The sequence below is a fragment of the Pecten maximus genome, chromosome 3, assembly GCF_902652985.1.
Source record: "Pecten maximus chromosome 3, xPecMax1.1, whole genome shotgun sequence".
Classification (NCBI taxonomy): Eukaryota; Metazoa; Mollusca; class Bivalvia; order Pectinida; family Pectinidae; genus Pecten; species Pecten maximus.
In genome coordinates this window covers 49006362-49026936 of record NC_047017.1, presented here as the reverse complement: position 1 = coordinate 49026936, position 20575 = coordinate 49006362, and the positions used below count along the sequence as shown (strand labels likewise).

At 36.8% G+C, this 20575-nt stretch overlaps 1 protein-coding gene and 1 long non-coding RNA gene across 3 annotated transcripts; both read right to left on the bottom strand.

Annotated features, from left to right (window-relative positions):
• Window positions 1–7864: 7864 nt before the first annotated feature.
• Window positions 7865–11349, bottom strand: LOC117324420. Of its 2 annotated transcripts, XR_004531987.1 has the most exons (3): window positions 11070–11349; window positions 8055–9601; window positions 7865–7984 (listed from the first exon to the last, which is right to left on the bottom strand). It is a non-coding gene; the product is annotated as an uncharacterized LOC117324420 (long non-coding RNA). The 2 variants fall into 2 exon arrangements; XR_004531986.1 differs by having other exon boundaries at window positions 7865–9601.
• A 272-nt stretch (window positions 11350–11621) lies between these two features.
• LOC117324419 (protein rolling stone-like) lies at window positions 11622–20315 on the bottom strand. The gene is made up of 4 exons (XM_033880270.1): window positions 20000–20315; window positions 15685–15913; window positions 14264–14362; window positions 11622–12833 (listed from the first exon to the last, which is right to left on the bottom strand). Exons 1-4 carry the CDS (start codon window positions 20081–20083, stop codon window positions 12382–12384), a joined length of 864 nt encoding a protein of 287 aa, XP_033736161.1. The 5' UTR covers window positions 20084–20315; the 3' UTR covers window positions 11622–12381.
• Between the last annotated feature and the right edge of the window lie 260 nt (window positions 20316–20575).

Sequence of the window (20575 nt, the reverse complement as noted above, 5' to 3'; positions counted from 1 at the left end):
GATGTAATGAGTTATACCAGTGATGTAATGAGTTATAACAGTGATGTAATGAGTTATAACAGTGATGTAATGAGTTATACCAGTGATGCAATGAGTTATAACAGTGATGTAATGAGTTATAACAGTGATGTAATGAGTTATAACAGTGATGTAATGAGTTATACCAGTGATGTAATGAGTTATAACAGTGATGTTATGAGTTATAACAGTGATGTAATGAGTTATAACAGTGATGTAATGAGTTATACCAGTGATGTAATGAGTTATAACAGTGATGTAATGAGTTATAACAATGATGTAATGAGTTATACCAGTGATGTAATGAGTTATAACAGTGATGTAATGAGTTATAACAGTGATGTAATGGGTTATAACAGTGATGTAATGAGTTATACCAGTGATGTAATGAGTTATAACAGTGATGTAATGAGTTATAACAGTGATGTAATGAGTTATACCAGTGATGTAATGAGTTATAACAGTGATATAATGAGTTATAGCAGTGATGCGATGAGTTATAGCAGTGATGTACTGAGTTATAACATTGATGATAGTGTAAATATCAGCTATCATTTAATTGAAATCAAACTGACTCAGTTTAATTTATTCATGATTCCCGATACTAATGTGGTGCGTTTAAAACATATTTTGTGATTTGCCTCACACAACTGGCATGAAACTTTATGATTTGAAAAAAGAGGAGATTTCTTTGCATTAATGAGGTCAAAAGGGGGCATTTAAAACGGTAAAAACTACTTCACTTTCAGAAAAACTAGAATAGTTTTTCTTACATTGCGCTATTTGCAATTTATGGCAGTTCGATGGCAGTGGTTCTAAACACTTTATGGCAGTTCGATGGAAGTAAGGTTTAGTTTGTGGAGCTGTTGGACGTAAAGTTTAGTTTGTGGAGTTGTTGGACGTAAGGTTTAGTTTGTGGAGTTGTTGGACGTAATGTTCAGTTTGTGGAGTTGTTGGACGTAAGGTTCAGTTTGTGGAGTTGTTGGACGTAAAGTTCAGTGTGTGGAGTTGTTGGACGTAAGGTTTAGTTTGTGGAGTTGTTGGACGTAAGGTTTAGGTTGTGGAGTTGTTGGACGTAAGGTTTAGTTTGTGGAGTTGTTGGACGTAAGGTTTAGTTTGTGGAGTTGTTGGACGTAAAGTTTAGTTTGTGGAGCTGTTGGACGTAAGGTTCAGTTTGTGGAGTTGTTGGACGTAAGGTTCAGTTTGTGGAGTTGTTGGACGTAAGGTTCAGTTTGTGGAGCTGTTGGACGTAAGGTTTAGTTTGTGGAGTTGTTGGACGTAAGGTTTAGTTTGTGGAGTTGTTGGACGTAAAGTTTAGTTTGTGGAGTTGTTGGACGTAAGGTTTAGTTTGTGGAGTTGTTGGACGTAAGGTTTAGTTTGTGGAGTTGTTGGACGTAAAGTTTAGTTTGTGGAGTTGTTGGACGTAAGGTTTAGTTTGTGGAGTTGTTGGACGTAAGGTTTAGTTTGTGGAGTTGTTGGACGTAAAGTTTAGTTTGTGGAGTTGTTGGACGTAAGGTTTAGTTTGTGGAGTTGTTGGACGTAAGGTTTAGTTTGTGGAGTTGTTGGACGTAAGGTTTAGTTTGTGGAGTTGTTGGACGTAAAGTTTAGTTTGTGGAGCTGTTGGACGTAAGGTTCAGTTTGTGGAGTTGTTGGACGTAAGGTTCAGTTTGTGGAGTTGTTGGACGTAAGGTTCAGTTTGTGGAGCTGTTGGACATAAGGTTTAGTTTGTGGAGTTGTTGGACGTAAGGTTTAGTTTGTGGAGTTGTTGGACTTAAGGTTCAGTGTGTGGAGTTGTTGGACATAAGGTTCAGTTTGTGGAGTTGTTGGACGTAAGGTTCAGTATGTGGAGTTGTTGGACGTAAAGTTCAGTTTACGGAGCTGTTGGACGTAAGGTTTAGTTTGTGGAGTTGTTGGACGTAAAGTTCAGTTTACGGAGCTGTTGGGCTTACCTATATTAATAATGGGTGCCCTGTATTTGCAAAATATGCTTATACAGGTGCAAACTGTAACACGTGGTCACGGTGGATTTTGGAGGGCGGACATGAAGCGGGACTAGAGGGCATATTTCTAGTTGTTTTATTCGATATGACGGTGCCATCAGACCCTCTCTCTACAGCGTGTAACACATGCATGATTTGTACAATTGTTGTTAGATTAACTTTTATCAACACCACTCAGAATAGTGTTTAAGAGTACATAATAAATCCCATAGTCCACTACACAGCTAATCCCTTTCTATAGACAGATTTTGTCAAATGACCACATAACTCCATGTACTGGAGTGTGGGAACATGGAGTGTACCGATGTTAAAATGGAGGATATAATCATGATTCAGAAGTACATGGATTAGACCACTAAGTGGGTAAGGAGAAATGTTCATCCAGTACTTAACCAAATCAAGATACAAAAAAAAATGTATCTTATAAAGGAAATTAAATGATATTTCTTATATATCATGCTAGGTATCTTACATCTATTATTTATGGGATATCTTATTAATTATATAAGACATTTATTAAAGAAAATATAATGAAATATTTTATATGATTTGGTTCAGAACTAGATCAACATTGCTCCATGAATAATTGACAAGCTGGCTTGCTATAGATAGGATATGCTATGCAATTTTAATTTCCTGTTCGGCTTGCTCAGGTCTTTCATGCAGAGTTTGCAATACGATTTACAATTGTTCTTTTCTTTGCATCTTTGGATTGTTTTCTCTCTTTGAGACTGGCTGTCGTCCTGTATGGTAGTCTGGCCGTCATTAAAACACTACCGAAGACATATTTTGGTGTTGCTCTGGCAAAACAACGTATCCAATTTCCTAAGATAGCTAATAGAATATCGCACTGTGAAAGACAAGATTTTCTACTTTTTGGCACGAGAGTTATACAGTAAATTCTGTCACTACGCTGCTCCCTAACACTAGTGAAAAAAATTGGCACTACCTAACAAGAATGTGACCAAATTAGGTATTTAGATGAAGGGCATTGACCCCCTGACCAATCACATAATGTTTAATGGTCAATCTAATAAAATTAGACTTGTAATTTCCGCTCCGCTCCGAGTGGTAATTATAACTCAAGAAATCTTTTTGACTTATCGGATAGGAGATATACATATGGTACTTTCACACAGTGCTTCAAAATGTCAAATAAATAGGGACAAAGTGCTTCAAAATTTCAAATAAATAGGGAAAAAGGGCTTCAAAATGTCACATTAATAGGGAGAAAGAGGCTTCAAAAATGTCACATTAATAGGGAGAAAGAGGCTTCAAAATGTCAAATAAATCGGGACAAAGTGATTCAATGTCAAATAAATCGGGACAAAGTGCTTCTAAATGTCACATTAATAGGGAGAAAGTGCTTCAAAATGTCAAATAAATCGGGACAAAGTGCTTCAATATGTCAAATAAATCGGGAAAAAGGGCTTCAAAATGTCATATTAATAGGGACAAATGAGCTTCAAAATGTCAAATAATTCGGGACAAAGTGCTTCAAAATGTCACATTAATAGGGAGAAAGAGGCTTCAAAATGTCACATTAATAGGGAGAAAGAGGCTTCAAAATGTCAAATAAATCGGGACAAAATGCTTCAATATGTCAAATAAATCGGGACAAAGTGCTTCTAAATGTCACATTAATAGGGAGAAAGAGGCTTCAAAATGTCACATTAATAGGGAGAAAGAGGCTTCAAAATGTCAAATAAATCGGGACAAAATGCTTCAATATGTCAAATAAATCGGGACAAAGTGCTTCTAAATGTCACATTAATAGGGAGAAAGAGGCTTCAAAAATGTCACATTAATAGGGAGAAAGAGGCTTCAAAATGTCAAATAAATCGGGACAAAGTGCTTCTAAATGTCACATTAATAGGGACAAAGAGGCTTCAAAATGTCACATTAATAGGGAGAAAGGGGCTTCAAAATGTCACATTAATAGGGACAAAGTGCTTCAATATGTCAAATAAATCGGGACAAAGTGCTTCTAAATGTCACATTAATAGGGAGAAAGGGGCTTCAAAATGTCACATTAATAGGGAGAAAGGGGCTTCAAAATGTCAAATAAATCGGGGCAAAGTGCTTCTAAATGTCACATTAATAGGGACAAAGAGGCTTCAAAATGTCACATTAATAGGGAGAAAGAGGCTTCAAAATGTCACATTAATAGGGACAAAGGGCTTCAAAATGTCACATTAATAGGGACAAAGTGCTTCAAAATGTCAAATAAATAGGGACAAAATGCTTCAATATGTCAAATAAATCGGGACAAAGTGCTTCTAAATGTCACATTAATAGGGAGAAAGAGGCTTCAAAATGTCACATTAATAGGGAGAAAGAGGCTTCAAAATGTCAAATAAATCGGGACAAAATGCTTCAATATGTCAAATAAATCGGGACAAAGTGCTTCTAAATGTCACATTAATAGGGAGAAAGAGGCTTCAAAAATGTCACATTAATAGGGAGAAAGAGGCTTCAAAATGTCAAATAAATCGGGACAAAGTGCTTCTAAATGTCACATTAATAGGGACAAAGAGGCTTCAAAATGTCACATTAATAGGGAGAAAGGGGCTTCAAAATGTCACATTAATAGGGACAAAGTGCTTCAATATGTCAAATAAATCGGGACAAAGTGCTTCTAAATGTCACATTAATAGGGAGAAAGGGGCTTCAAAATGTCACATTAATAGGGAGAAAGGGGCTTCAAAATGTCAAATAAATCGGGGCAAAGTGCTTCTAAATGTCACATTAATAGGGACAAAGAGGCTTCAAAATGTCACATTAATAGGGAGAAAGAGGCTTCAAAATGTCACATTAATAGGGACAAAGGGCTTCAAAATGTCACATTAATAGGGAGAAAGAGGCTTCAAAATGTCACATTAATAGGGAGAAAGAGGCTTCAAAATGTCAAATAAATCGGGACAAAATGCTTCAATATGTCAAATAAATCGGGACAAAGTGCTTCTAAATGTCACATTAATAGGGAGAAAGAGGCTTCAAAAATGTCACATTAATAGGGAGAAAGAGGCTTCAAAATGTCAAATAAATCGGGACAAAGTGCTTCTAAATGTCACATTAATAGGGACAAAGAGGCTTCAAAATGTCACATTAATAGGGAGAAAGTGCTTCAAAATGTCAAATAAATCGGGACAAAGTGCTTCTAAATGTCACATTAATAGGGAGAAAGGGGCTTCAAAATGTCACATTAATAGGGAGAAAGGGGCTTCAAAATGTCAAATAAATCGGGGCAAAGTGCTTCTAAATGTCACATTAATAGGGACAAAGAGGCTTCAAAATGTCACATTAATAGGGAGAAAGAGGCTTCAAAATGTCACATTAATAGGGACAAAGGGCTTCAAAATGTCACATTAATAGGGACAAAGTGCTTCAAAATGTCAAATAAATAGGGACAAAATGCTTCAATATGTCAAATAAATCGGGACAAAGTGCTTCTAAATGTCACATTAATAGGGAGAAAGGGGCTTCAAAATGTCACATTAATAGGGAGAAAGAGGCTTCAAAATGTCACATTAATAGGGAGAAAGAGGCTTCAAAATGTCACATTAATAGGGAGAAAGAGGCTTCAAAATGTCAAATAAATCGGGACAAAATGCTTCAATATGTCAAATAAATCGGGACAAAGTGCTTCTAAATGTCAAATAAATCGGGACAAAGTGCTTCTAAATGTCACATTAATAGGGAGAAAGAGGCTTCAAAATGTCACATTAATAGGGACAAAGTGCTTCAATATGTCAAATAAATCGGGACAAAGTGCTTCTAAATGTCACATTAATAGGGAGAAAGGGGCTTCAAAATGTCACATTAATAGGGAGAAAGGGGCTTCAAAATGTCAAATAAATCGGGGCAAAGTGCTTCTAAATGTCACATTAATAGGGACAAAGAGGCTTCAAAATGTCACATTAATAGGGACAAAGGGCTTCAAAATGTCACATTAATAGGGACAAAGTGCTTCAAAATGTCAAATAAATAGGGACAAAATGCTTCAATATGTCAAATAAATCGGGACAAAGTGCTTCTAAATGTCACATTAATAGGGAGAAAGGGGCTTCAAAATGTCACATTAATAGGGAGAAAGAGGCTTCAAAATGTCACATTAATAGGGAGAAAGAGGCTTCAAAATGTCACATTAATAGGGAGAAAGAGGCTTCAAAATGTCAAATAAATCGGGACAAAATGCTTCAATATGTCAAATAAATCGGGACAAAGTGCTTCTAAATGTCACATTAATAGGGAGAAAGGGGCTTCAAAATGTCACATTAATAGGGACAAAGTGCTTCAAAATGTCAAATAAATCGGGGCAAAGTGCTTCAATATGTCAAATAAATAGGGACAAAGGGCTTCAAAATGACACATTGATAGGGAGAAAGGGGCTTCAAAATGTCACATTAATAGGGAGAAGGGGCTTCAAAATGTCACATTAATAGGGAGAAAGAGGCTTCAAAATGTCACATTGATAGGGAGAAAGGGGCTTCAAAATGTCACATTAATAGGGAGAAAGGGCTTCAAAATGACACATTGATAGGGAGAAAGGGGCTTCAAAATGTCACATTAATAGGGAGAAAGGGCTTCAAAATGTCACATTGATAGGGAGAAAGAGGCTTCAAAATGTCACATTAATAGGGACAAAGGGCTTCAAAATGACACATTAATAGGGAGAAAGGGGCTTCAAAATGTCACATTAATAGGGAGAAAGGGGCTTCAAAATGTCACATTAATAGGGACAAAGTGCTTCAAAACGTCAAATAAATAGGGACAAAGGGCTTCAAAATGACACATTAATAGGGACAAATGGGCTTCAAAATGTCAAATTAATAGGGACAAAATACTTCAAAATGTCAAATTAAAAGTGAAAAGGGGCTTCAAAATGTCAGAGTAATCGGGAAAAAGTGCTTCAAAATGTCAAATAAATAGGGAAAAGGTGCTTCAAGATGTCAAATAAATATGGACAAAGGGCTTCAAAATGTTAAATCAAAAGGGAAAAATTGCTTCAAAATGTCAGAGTAATAGGGACAAGGGGGCTTCAAAATGCCATATTAAAGGGACAAAATGCTTTAAAATGTCAGATTAATGGCGACAAAGTGCTTCAAAATGTCTGATCAATAGGGAAAAAGTGCTTCAATATGTCAGATTGACTGGTCGGTAGAGAGAGATACCAGGATTCCCAGTACACAAATGTCATCACTCAACTCATCAAGGAGGCCATAATCAACCATGATGACCTCACAGTCGTGTGACTGGACATTGTCTCTGCCTTCTGATCGAGATACCCTATCAGTTGATTGACGAAAACACCAAAACTATTACATCCAAGAATACATCAAAGGGCTGGTCAGGAGCTACTTCCAAAACCTTAAACTCCGATTCACGGTTAGCTATATTACAGCAGGCATTGGGAGATGCTGTTTGTTTGAGTAAGAATGCCATTAAAACCAAAAAAGTTTAGTAATAATAAGAGACACAAGACAACAGAGGTGTTCACAATGAAGTTTTCCAGGTACTCCTCTTTCCTCCAAAGTACCCTTGCTCGTTTCCATCCGACCCAACAAGCGTGATTAACATAAGATGATATAACTTGTTTCGTAAGTGATGTAAAATGTATAAAAGTTTACATTTTTACCAGGGTAGAGACGACAAGATAGGGGCTGAAGCCATCCACAGAATAACACTGATGTGGCTGATCAATGTCGACTGACCACCGTTAGGCCATTCCAGGCTAGGAACCTCAGTGAGAGATGGAGCTGACTGATTACGTCTGTGGAACAGCAATCTAGTAACTGTATTTAGGTATCTTTGCCGAATATTATAAAAAGATAACACCAACAAAGTTTTACTTAGCTAACTGATTTAATAATAATGATAATCAAATGTAACGATTTGATAAATATGATTCGAGCGATATATTGGCGTAACACAATATAAACACTATGTAGACATGCCTAACAAGCCTTATAGCCATACAGTCACACACCCTTCTAACTTTATATACAATAGACGGCAGCCTTCAGGGGATAAAACCTTATAGCCATACAGTCTCACACCCTTCTAGCTTTATACAAAAGACGGCAGCCTTCAGGGGATACAACCTTATAGCCATACAGTCTCACACCCTTCTAACTTTATACAATAGACGGCAGCCTTCCGGGGATAAAACCTTATAGCCATACAGTCTCACACCCTTCTAGCTTTATACAATAGACGGCAGCCTTCAGAGGGTAAAACCTTATAGCCATACAGTCTCATACCCTTCTAGCTTTATACAATAGACGGTAGCCTTCAGGGGATAAAACCTTATAGCCATACAGTCACACACCCTTCTAGCTTTATACAATAGACGGTAGCCTTCAGGGGATACAACCTTATAGCCATACAGTCTCACACCCTTCTAGCTTTATATACAAGACGGCAGCCTTCAGAGGATACAACCTTATAGCCATACAGTCTCACACCCTTCTAGCTTTATACAATAGACGGCAGCCTTCAGGGGATACAACCTTATAGCCATACAGTCTCACACCCTTCTAACTTTATATACAAGACGGCAGCCTTCAGGGGATAAAACCTTATAGCCATACAGTCACACACCCTTCTAGCTTTATATACAAGACGGCAGCCTTCAGGGGATAAAACCTTATAGCCATACAGTCTCACACCCTTCTAGCTTTATACAAAAGACGGTAGCTTTCAGGGGATACAACCTTATAGCCATACAGTCTCACACCCTTCTAGCTTTATACAATAGACGGTAGCCTTCAGAGGATACAACCTTATAGCCATACAGTCTCACACCCTTCTAGCTTTATACAATAGACGGTAGCTTTCAGGGGATACAACCTTATAGCCATACAGTCTCACACCCTTCTAGCTTTATACAATAGACGGCAGCCTTCAGGGGATACAACCTTATAGCCATACAGTCTCACACCCTTCTAGCTTTATACAATAGACGGCAGCCTTCAGGGGATACAACCTTATAGCCATACAGTCTCACACCCTTCTAGCTTTATACAATAGACGGCAGCCTTCAGGGGATACAACCTTATAGCCATACAGTCTCACACCCTTCTAGCTTTATACAATAGACGGCAGCCTTCAGGGGATACAACCTTATAGCCATACAGTCTCACACCCTTCTAGCTTTATATACAAGACGGCAGCCTTCAGGGGATACAACCTTATAGCCATACAGTCACACACCCTTCTAGCTTTATATACAAGACGGCAGCCTTCAGGGGATACAACCTTATAGCCATACAGTCACACACCCTTCTAGCTTTATACAATAGACGGCAGCCTTCCGGGGATAAAACCTTATAGCCATACAGTCTCACACCCTTCTAACTTTATACAATAGACGGCAGCCTTCAGGGGATACAACCTTATAGCCATACAGTCTCACACCCTTCTAGCTTTATATACAAGACGGCAGCCTTCAGGGGATACAACCTTATAGCCATACAGTCTCACACCCTTCTAGCTTTATACAAAAGACGGCAGCCTTCAGGGGATACAACCTTATAGCCATACAGTCTCACACCCTTCTAGCTTTATATACAAGACGGTAGCTTTCAGAGGATACAACCTTATAGCCATACAGTCTCACACCCTTCTAGCTTTATACAATAGACGGCAGCCTTCAGGGGATAAAACCTTATAGCCATACAGTCTCACACCCTTCTAGCTTTATACAATAGACGGTAGCTTTCAGGGGATACAACCTTATAGCCATACAGTCTCACACCCTTCTAGCTTTATACAATAGACGGCAGCCTTCAGGGGATAAAACCTTATAGCCATACAGTCACACACCCTTCTAGCTTTATATACAAGACGGCAGCCTTCAGGGGATAAAACCTTATAGCCATACAGTCTCACACCCTTCTAGCTTTATACAAAAGACGGTAGCTTTCAGGGGATACAACCTTATAGCCATACAGTCTCACACCCTTCTAGCTTTATACAATAGACGGTAGCCTTCAGAGGATACAACCTTATAGCCATACAGTCTCACACCCTTCTAGCTTTATACAATAGACGGTAGCTTTCAGGGGATACAACCTTATAGCCATACAGTCTCACACCCTTCTAGCTTTATACAATAGACGGCAGCCTTCAGGGGATACAACCTTATAGCCATACAGTCTCACACCCTTCTAGCTTTATACAATAGACGGCAGCCTTCAGGGGATAAAACCTTATAGCCATACAGTCTCACACCCTTCTAGCTTTATACAATAGACGGCAGCCTTCAGAGGATACAACCTTATAGCCATACAGTCTCACACCCTTCTAGCTTTATACAATAGACGGCAGCCTTCAGGGGATACAACCTTATAGCCATACAGTCTCACACCCTTCTAGCTTTATACAATAGACGGTAGCTTTCAGGGGATACAACCTTATAGCCATACAGTCTCACACCCTTCTAGCTTTATACAATAGACGGCAGCCTTCAGGGGATACAACCTTATAGCCATACAGTCGCACACCCTTCTAGCTTTATACAATAGACGGCAGCCTTCAGGGGATACAACCTTATAGCCATACAGTCGCACACCCTTCTAGCTTTATACAAAAGACGGCAGCTTTCAGGGGATACAACCTTATAGCCATACAGTCTCACACCCTTCTAGCTTTATATACAAGACGGCAGCCTTCAGGGGATACAACCTTATAGCCATACAGTCGCACACCCTTCTAGCTTTATACAAAAGACGGCAGCTTTCAGGGGATACAACCTTATAGCCATACAGTCTCACACCCTTCTAGCTTTATATACAAGACGGCAGCCTTCAGGGGATACAACCTTATAGCCATACAGTCTCACACCCTTCTAGCTTTATACAATAGACGGCAGCCTTCAGAGGGTAAAACCTTATAGCCATACAGTCTCACACCCTTCTAGCTTTATATACAAGACGGCAGCCTTCAGGGGATACAACCTTATAGCCATACAGTCTCACACCCTTCTAGCTTTATACAATAGACGGCAGCTTTCAGGGGATAAAACCTTATAGCCATACAGTCTCACACCCTTCAGGGGATACAACCTTATAGCCATACAGTCTCACACCCTTCTAGCTTTATACAATAGACGGCAGCCTTCAGAGGATACAACCTTATAGCCATACAGTCTCACACCCTTCTAGCTTTATACAATAGACGGCAGCCTTCAGGGGATACAACCTTATAGCCATACAGTCTCACACCCTTCTAGCTTTATACAATAGACGGTAGCTTTCAGGGGATACAACCTTATAGCCATACAGTCTCACACCCTTCTAGCTTTATACAATAGACGGCAGCCTTCAGGGGATACGATACAACCTTATAGCCATACAGTCTCACACCCTTCTAGCTTTATACAAAAGACGGCAGCCTTCAGGGGATACAACCTTATAGCCATACAGTCTCACACCCTTCAGAGGATACAACCTTATAGCCATACAGTCTCACACCCTTCTAACTATATACATATATATATATTTTATTGAGCAATCACCACAACGGTTTGAGTATAAACTAAAAGCTAATAGAAATTTATGCTACCAATTTCAAATACAAACCATATTTTTTATTTTTTTGTATTTTAATAACAATTTGAAAAATGAATCACAAGATTTTGAATACTGATAACGTGATCTCTAACAACATTAATCACAAGCTATGCAATATTGTAACATAAGACATCCCATCTTATTGAAAGTCCAACATGTACAATATCCAATGATATCCTAAGTGATTTTAACGGACCAACTTCATTGATTCATTTAAGCAACACTTATCAAAGTCTTACTGAGGTAGTTTGATGACACAATTAATACGTTGAAAACAATCCACTAATAATTTAACATCAACATGTAACATTACTCTATCACAGAAATGCTATTGGCATCTTTGAGCATGATTGTTGTGTTTATCACAATATAAAATAACACAATGTGATTTCCTGGTATTCCGTGAAGTTGCGATCACCACTGTCTCATTAACGTCACCTATATAGTTGATTGTCTCCATCAGGTAATATATACACAGCCAGGTATCAGGTAAGTTGTAATGAACAATGAACCATTTAACAGTTTAATAATGGTGTACCGATACACAGGGGGTTACGGGTATGGCATATGTATTCTAAAATTCAACGTTTACAAAACACAAAACATTCATATGGCAATCAGAGAATCAGGATCATCAAAGTTCTTTCTTCTTTTACGTAGTTTATTGGAAAACGAGGTTTGCACTAGCCCTACAAGCAAAAGAACCATCGGTTACACAGTGGCGGTGTCCTAAAAATCCATCCCCATAAATATTCACCTGGGTTAGTAATTTATGTGGGATGATATTTTTATATGACACCGGATTTCTTGGTCTCGTTGGATATCGTAGATATCTGGTTACTATTCCCACCTGTACTCCCTATTCCATTTTCACTGTCCATTCGGGGGTTGGTTTCGGATTCTCCAGTGGGATTTACGTCCGCTGAATGACTGCATCTCCGCCATATTTCCAAACGTGCATAATAGATGCCACATATGCCAAGATGGACGAGGGGCACAGCTATGAAGACCAAAGGAAGAGTAAGGGCGAGAGCTGATCCTGGTTTACTCCAGTCCAACACTTCGTAAACATTACCACCTCCCGCAGCGAAGTATATGACAGAGAAAACAGTGTACACAAAACCGAATATTAAAGGTTGGTAAAAGTGAAGGATGCGGGACGGCTTGGCGGTGAAGGACACGTACAACAATGCTATGACACCATTTATAAGATGTTTGTTGATGCTGCCGGGACCGAAAGCTACAAGGAAATAAAAACAGTGCTAGTTTACGTTCTAATGACAATAGGAAATCTCAATTACGAAGAATAAATGAATTTAGAAGGGTACACCAATAACATATTTAATACTTCTAGTGAAGGGTGCAGTATACAATAACTGATACACCAATAACATGTTTTAATACTCCTAGTGACGGGTGCAGTATACAATAACTGATACACCAATAACATGTTTTAGTACTTCTAGTGAAGGGGGCAGTATACAATAACTGATACACCAATAACATGTTTTAGCACTTCTAGTGACGGGGCAGTATACAATAACTGATACACCAATAACATGTTTTAGTACTTCTAGTGAAGGGGGCAGTATACAATAACTGATACACCAATAACATGTTTTAATACTTCTAGTGACGGGGGCAGTATACAATAACTGATACACCAATAACATGTTTTAATACTTCTAGTGAAGGGTGCAGTATACAATAACTGATACACCAATAACATGTTTTAGCACTTCTAGTGACGGGGCAGTATACAATAACTGATACACCAATAGCATGTGTTAGTACTTCTAGTGAAGGGGGCGGTATACAATAACTGATACACCAATAACATGTTTTAATACTTCTAGTGACGGAGGCGGTATACAATAACTGATACACCAATAACATGTTTTAATACTTCTAGTGAAGGGGACAGTATACAATAACTGATACACCAATAACATGTTTTAATACTTCTAGTGACGGGGACAGTATACAATAACTGATACACCAATAACATGTGTTAGTACTTCTAGTGACGGGGGCAGTATACAATAACTGATACACCAATAACATGTTTTAGTACTTCTAGTGAAGGTAGCAGTATACAATAACTGATACACCAATAACATGTTTTAGTACTTCTAGTGACGGGGGCAGTATACAATAACTGATACACCAATAACATGTTTTAATACTTCTAGTGACGGGGGCGGTATACAATAACTGATACACTAATAACATGTTTTAGTACTTCTAGTGACGGGGACAGTATACAATAACTGATACACCAATAACATGTGAAGTACTTCTAGTGACGGGGACAGTATACAATAACAGATACACCAATAACATGTTTTAGTACTTCTAGTGACGGGGGCAGTATACAATAACTGATACACCAATAACATGTGAAGTACTTCTAGTGAAGGGGGCAGTATACAATAACTGATACACCAATAACATGTGTTAGTATTTCTAGTGACGGGGGCAGTATACAATAACTGATACACCAATAACATGTTTAGTACTTTAGTATGTATTTCAAAATGGTGTGTGCAAAAGAGGTTAGACCAGTATTTAACACTTTAAATTACACATTATAAACGCAGTTCTATGAAATTCAATGAATTGCGTATGTGACACAACATATGTAAAATTGGAAGAGAGAATGGAACTTACAGGAAGCTAATAAGATCCAGTAGACCACCACTACAATGATCGCTATCGTCATCGCCATGTTGTAGAGTATCCAGTTGACCTTCCAGAGCAGTGGCATGCCTGTCAACATAGAATGGACTATATCCTAATGTTATTTTACTTTTTTCCTTCCGTGATATATATATATCTTCTGATTTGAATTTTATCAAAACAAAAAAACTGGTTATTCTTGGCTGCGTCTAATGTTAAAAACCATGTCACAAGAAACAACAATTAAACATTTTATCCTAGTGAAGAGGATGCTACTCAAGTATATTGTAAGAGGTTGTTATTTTAGTATATTGTAGAGAGCGTTATTTTAGTATATCGTAGATGACATTATTTTAGTATATTGTAGAGAACGTTATTTTGATATATTGTAGAGGACGTTATTTTAGTATATTTGTAGATAATGCATTTTTAGTATATTGGAGACGCTATTGGAGCATATTGGAGATGTTATTTAAGTATATTGGAGAGGAAGCTATTTTTGTATATTGGGAGAAGATGTTATTGTAGTATATTGTAGAGGGCGTTATTTTAGTATATTGGTGAGGAAGCTATTAAAGTATATTGGAGAAGATGTTATTTTAGTATATTGTAGAGAACATTATTTAGTATATTGTAGAGGATGTTATTTTAGTATATTGTAGAGAGCGTTATTTTAGTATATTGTAGTGGGCGTTAATTTTGTATATTGTAGAGAGCGTTATTTTAGTATATCGTAGAGGACGTTATTTTAGTATATTGTAGAGAGCGTTATTTTAGTATATTGTAGAGGACGCTATTTTAGTATATTGGAGATGACGCTATTTTAGTATATTGTAGAGGACATTATTTAGTATATTGTAGAGGACGTTATTTTAGTATATTGTAGAGGACGTTATTTTAGTATATTGTAGAGGACGTTATTTTAGTATATTGTAGAGGACGTTATTTTAGTATATTGTAGAGAGCGTTATTTTAGTGTATTGTAGAGGACGTTATTTTAGTATATCGTAGAGGACGTTATTTTAGTATATTGTAGAGGACGTTATTTTAGTATATTGTAGAGGATGTTATTTTAGTATATCGTAGTGGACGTTATTTTAGTATATCGTAGATGACGCTATTTTAGTATATTGTAGAGGACGTTATTTTAGTATATCGTAGATGACGCTATTTTAGTATATTGTAGAAGGTAGAAACCTAGAAACATTGAAACAAAAGCAACATTAATATGAATGTCTGTGTCATCATATTTCCCAAACGTACATCCTTTTTGTGAAATTGAAACAATCCAAAAATACACTACAAACATGATCAGCTTTTACATTTGGAATTAATGAAATCACAACCAATTAACTAGGTAATTTCATTTTGGGTAAAATATCTGGGATAATTCACGTTGAAAAATTACTTACAGCATTGGTCGCCATCTTTCTTTATTTTAAGGATAAAGTATATAACAGCAGCCAGGTCAAGCCACGTGAAACTGACCAATAGGATGTAGCCAAGGTTGGTGAGATATATGAAGAAGAGGGCGTCGTTTTGATCGTCTGTGCTAGCCCAGTAAATCTCCACTATGATCCAGGCCAGGTGATAAAGTGACCAGAATGACGTCCATGCCAGGTAAGGATACAAATGTCCTCCCTATAACAAAAAGTCAGGTGATAAAGTGACCAGAATGACGTCCATGCCAGGTAAGGATTACTTTTCCGTTTTTGCCACTCCATTTCTACATTTTTCGCTCATAACATGACCGACACCGAAACAATTACACAATGCCCTTTATTTGTTACAAAACAAGTACTACATGTATCTACTGCTCAATCTGTTCTTAGTGTATTATTCTATCTATATATTTATGTCAAAAAAATGTTAGTGAACGGGCAAAATGTTGATATGTATATATATACAACAGATTGCGCATAAACATTGACCAGCATAGCCACTGTTTTAATACAGCTAAATCAAAATATGTATGAAAATGGAACATGGCTAAATAATTGTTAATACTTGGTATTCAACCCGATGAACACAATTACCTAAAAAGAATGGTTCAGCTAGCGATGGAAGAATAGAACAACGCAGAGGAGTGGTCTAGATGTGTGTCAGGTATATATATATTTATGTCTTGTTATTAGTAATTAAAAAATACATGAGAGGTTTGGTTTGAATGTATGTTTCTTTAGTTTATGTGCATATTATTTTATTAAACGTGATTATTAAATCTGTGAGTAAATAAGTATAATTAACGGTTTGATTAAGATGAGAGATAAGTAACTACACCTATACATATGTCAAGTCGGTCTTTATGATGGTTCTATACGTGATATTAGAAAATCGACCCGCGTGACTTATATAAAATAAATATCAATGGGTCAGGTATATAAAGGCTCCTGTTCTATTTAGGTGACCAAAACATATCAATGATGAATTTAATCCCGGGAGTTTTTATAACCTTGTGTCGCATGAGTGGTGTTGTTATACAGGTGGTTAATGGGACCTGGTAAGGGAATCCCCCATGTCAGTAGGGTAGGTCACAGCCAGTAATTACAATCACAGGTTAAATGTCCCGACTTAGTGACTAAGCAAAGAAAGCCACTATCACGATAGATTTCAGTAGTATGCATAAAATATGAATACAAACACAAATTTAAGTAAGGTGACTCTGACTATAGTTCGGTAATGTTTTCAAGTCACGCGGCGGTCAAGGCTAGAAAACGTTAGCGATATATGTCAATTACTTTTAAATACAACACCAAACAATAAAATGTCCAATCATTTTGCTCATTGACCTCTCAGTCAAAGGATGTGTACATTTATATTCCAATTTAAATCAAGTTTGGATGATTACATATATGTATGTCAGGTTATGGAATGCTGAAAGCATTTGTTATTAATTTTCCATGACTATTTCGAAATAAAATTATGAAGCTGGTTTTGTCATTTTTAATTGTTTTAATTTCCTTTTCATTTGCACACTTTGAAATGAGTTAGAAAAGTGAATGCTTGTCAATCAGGTTAGCCGTACTAATGTCAGCGTTAAAGGTCGCTAGTTACTGTTTTCGTCATGTATAGTATCTTAACTTTACAATGGCATTGATCTGTTAGGTTTTGTACTTAAGATGTCATTCAGTTGTTGGTTTGTAAATCGCTATTCAGTTGTGTCATTACAACCATTTTATATGTCAAAGGGTACGTTCTGAATGGAAACTCAAGTGCCAATCCTTGTTCATGAATTATAAACATGTTTTCTTTTCTATCATTGTCCGTTACAATATCGATTTGAAACAAAACTATTCAGCGTTATTCGGTTGTATTTTGTAGTATTTATCTAAAAAAATAAAACTGTCAATGCCTGTTCTCAAATTATTTACATTGTTTTTCTACCTTTGTGATAACATTGGAACTATTCAGGCTACTTTCCTATTGGTCCACGTGTCAAACGATCATCACTACCTGTGGCCCTGTATTGTGCCACAGTACATCTCTCTGGTTAATTGTAAACAATATAGGATCATATTCTATTGTTCCACAAAGCAAGGCTTTGAATGAAAACCATAATTTGTCTTAAAGTTTTTGAATCAAGCAAAATGATACATATTCTGCTACTTTTAAACTGACAATACACGGGGTACATGGACCAACACTAGAGTAATGTAAAGGAATTCCGCACCTGTAATAAATCATGTATAAAGTACGTATGTTAATGTGGGAATAACAATCATTTATGATCTACAATATAAATAAGTGATAACTATTTGGCGGCCACAAAAAGCTAATACACATAACTATATACACTATACCAAGCTGTACTAAAATCCTAGTGTCAGTAATCCTAGTATTAAGGTACTCTCATTTATACCGAAATACCAGTATCAATATAGTTATTAGTTTACTAATGTCCATTTAGGTCAGTACACACGTACTAGTATATATTAGTGCATAATTATACAGTCTAGTGTCAAATTATACTAAAATATAAGTCACCAAAACGTGATCCAATGCATTACTCTATATAAGGAATACACAGGAACTAGTCAATATATATTATTTATAATATAGATTAACGTTTATGTATACAATATACAGAAATACATATATATAATGACAAGGGAACCATCGATCGCCAGTGAATTTGTTTTTTCAAACTTATTTTACAGGGCAAAATGTCCACCTACCTACATAATCCTACTACCGATCTCTTCCACCTACCTACATAATCCTACTACCGATCTCTTCCACCTACCTACATAATTCTACTGCCGATCTCTTCCACCTACCTACATAATCCTACTACCGATCTCTTCCACCTACCTACATAATCCTACTACCGATCTCTTCCACCTACCTACATAATCCTACTACCGATCTCTTCCACCTACCTACACAATCCTACTACCGATCTCCTCCACCTACCTACATAATCCTACTAAAGATCTCTTCCACCTACCTACACAATCCTACTACCGATATCTTCCACCTACCTACATAATCCTACTACCGATATCCTCCACCTACCTACACAATCCTACTACCGATCTCTTCCACCTACCTACATAATTCTACTACCGATCTTTTCAGAAGTCTTTAATCTACCGATTCATTCACTTTTTAGATATGTAACATTCATCCTAGTTGTTATGTTCCAATTAAAGTCGGATTTCAACAACAACTGAAAAAACTAAACAAAAAACTAAAAAGGTCAGAATTTCATTAGCGATGGTTTCCTTACTCTTATATGTAGGTATCTCTGCATATATATTTTTATTATAAGACTAGACATACCCCTGTGGCCATACCAAGTATATAATCAAACTAAAATCTTACAACGGCGTCTGTATTGGCCGCCAATTATATATAACTATCAGGAGTTTAATTAGATAAGTACCACACAACGATATAGAGCGCTTGTCATCACTATTAGCAATTACTACCGAAACATTTAACCTCAGGCGATACATCAAACCTATTGTGTTCTGTTGTAATTATTTACGTTTTGTGTTAACCTTCTGGTCGAGACTTGTTACCCAATGTTTATAGTATACATCGTATTAAAGGGGCACTTTCTACTGAATGATATATACTTGTATTGTCCATTGAATAAATTCCGAGAAAGATAAATTCCTAGGGATTTGTTGGAATATTGATGAAATGAAATATTCTTTACATTTTTTTTTTATATATGGTTATTTTTATAACCTTAGAATTCGAAGATGCAATTGACAAGTAGTAGTTTTGCTTGCCAGCCATTTGTTGTTATTCTGAACGACGTTTTAAAATACGTTAGATTTTGAGTGCGGTACATTAATTAATGCTTCATCGTAAACTATAGCTAATGAATTGATGTAACTACACTTTGTTAATGACCATACTTTACATTAAAACATTTCCATTAAAATACAACAGAGCATTACAAAAACATACTAAAGATTATATTGGTAACACAATGTATTTCTATTTAACATGTGCTAGCAGAGGTAGTTACAGTACTAATTATATTGAAGTTAAAGGAAAATCGTAGTAAAAGGAACTCTCCTTAGATACTGTTATGATTTCTTAATGAAAAAAAATATGTTAAGGAATTTTCTTAAGTCAAGGAGCATCAATTTAACTCACATACTCATAATATACATTAAACCTTTTAGAAGAACACTTAGATCATGTGCTGAAAATGTCCAAAATAAAATATTTAATTTAGTATGAACAGTATATCTCCCCCTTCGTACATACCTGGAGTGTGACAAAGTGCCTTCCATCCGAGTGGTCGAGTTGGAAGTTTTGGACATGACACGGATGATGTCTGGCGAATCCCATGGTCCTTCTGGAAACTTGTTTCTTAATAATCAGATCCCATCCTCATGGATGTTATTGTTCCAAACCTAATCAATTAAAACATCCAAGATAGTTTTAATATTTCCAAATAAACTCCATGGCATGTATCAGAGTTGAACCGGTGTCATGTCCTGGCAGCAATCGTTAAGAGTTTATATGGTACTCAGTGATCCACTGGGTACACACCTACCCATATACACCAGGGACTTTAATCAATGGTACAGTGTCGCCACCTATTAACCCACCTATAGTCTACATCTTTACCTACTAATCCGTCGGTTCTCACGTATAGTGTTCTTTGTAGTGGTATTATCTTTAATCCAATTACAGTTTTTATCTCCTTTCATAACTTTGTATTAACACTTGAATGACTTGTTCTTAAAAAAACGTGAGTTGTCCGTATTGTGTATGGTACACCGTGATAATAGGGGTGGACCTTAAGGCGATCAAGTCATTCCTAGGCCTTGTTTACAG

Bases quoted from the DNA above. Each gene is read 5' to 3' on its own strand.
- LOC117324419 (XM_033880270.1), bottom strand. From the start codon at position 20,083: ATGGGATTCGCCAGACATCATCCGTGTCATGTCCAAAACTTCCAACTC. The intron at 14,363-15,684 runs GTAAGTAATTTT...CTATGTTGACAG, and splicing joins GAAAGATGGCGACCAATGCT to GCATGCCACTGCTCTGGAAG. The intron at 12,834-14,263 runs GTAAGTTCCATT...ATTTCCTTGTAG, and splicing joins CTGGATCTTATTAGCTTCCT to CTTTCGGTCCCGGCAGCATC.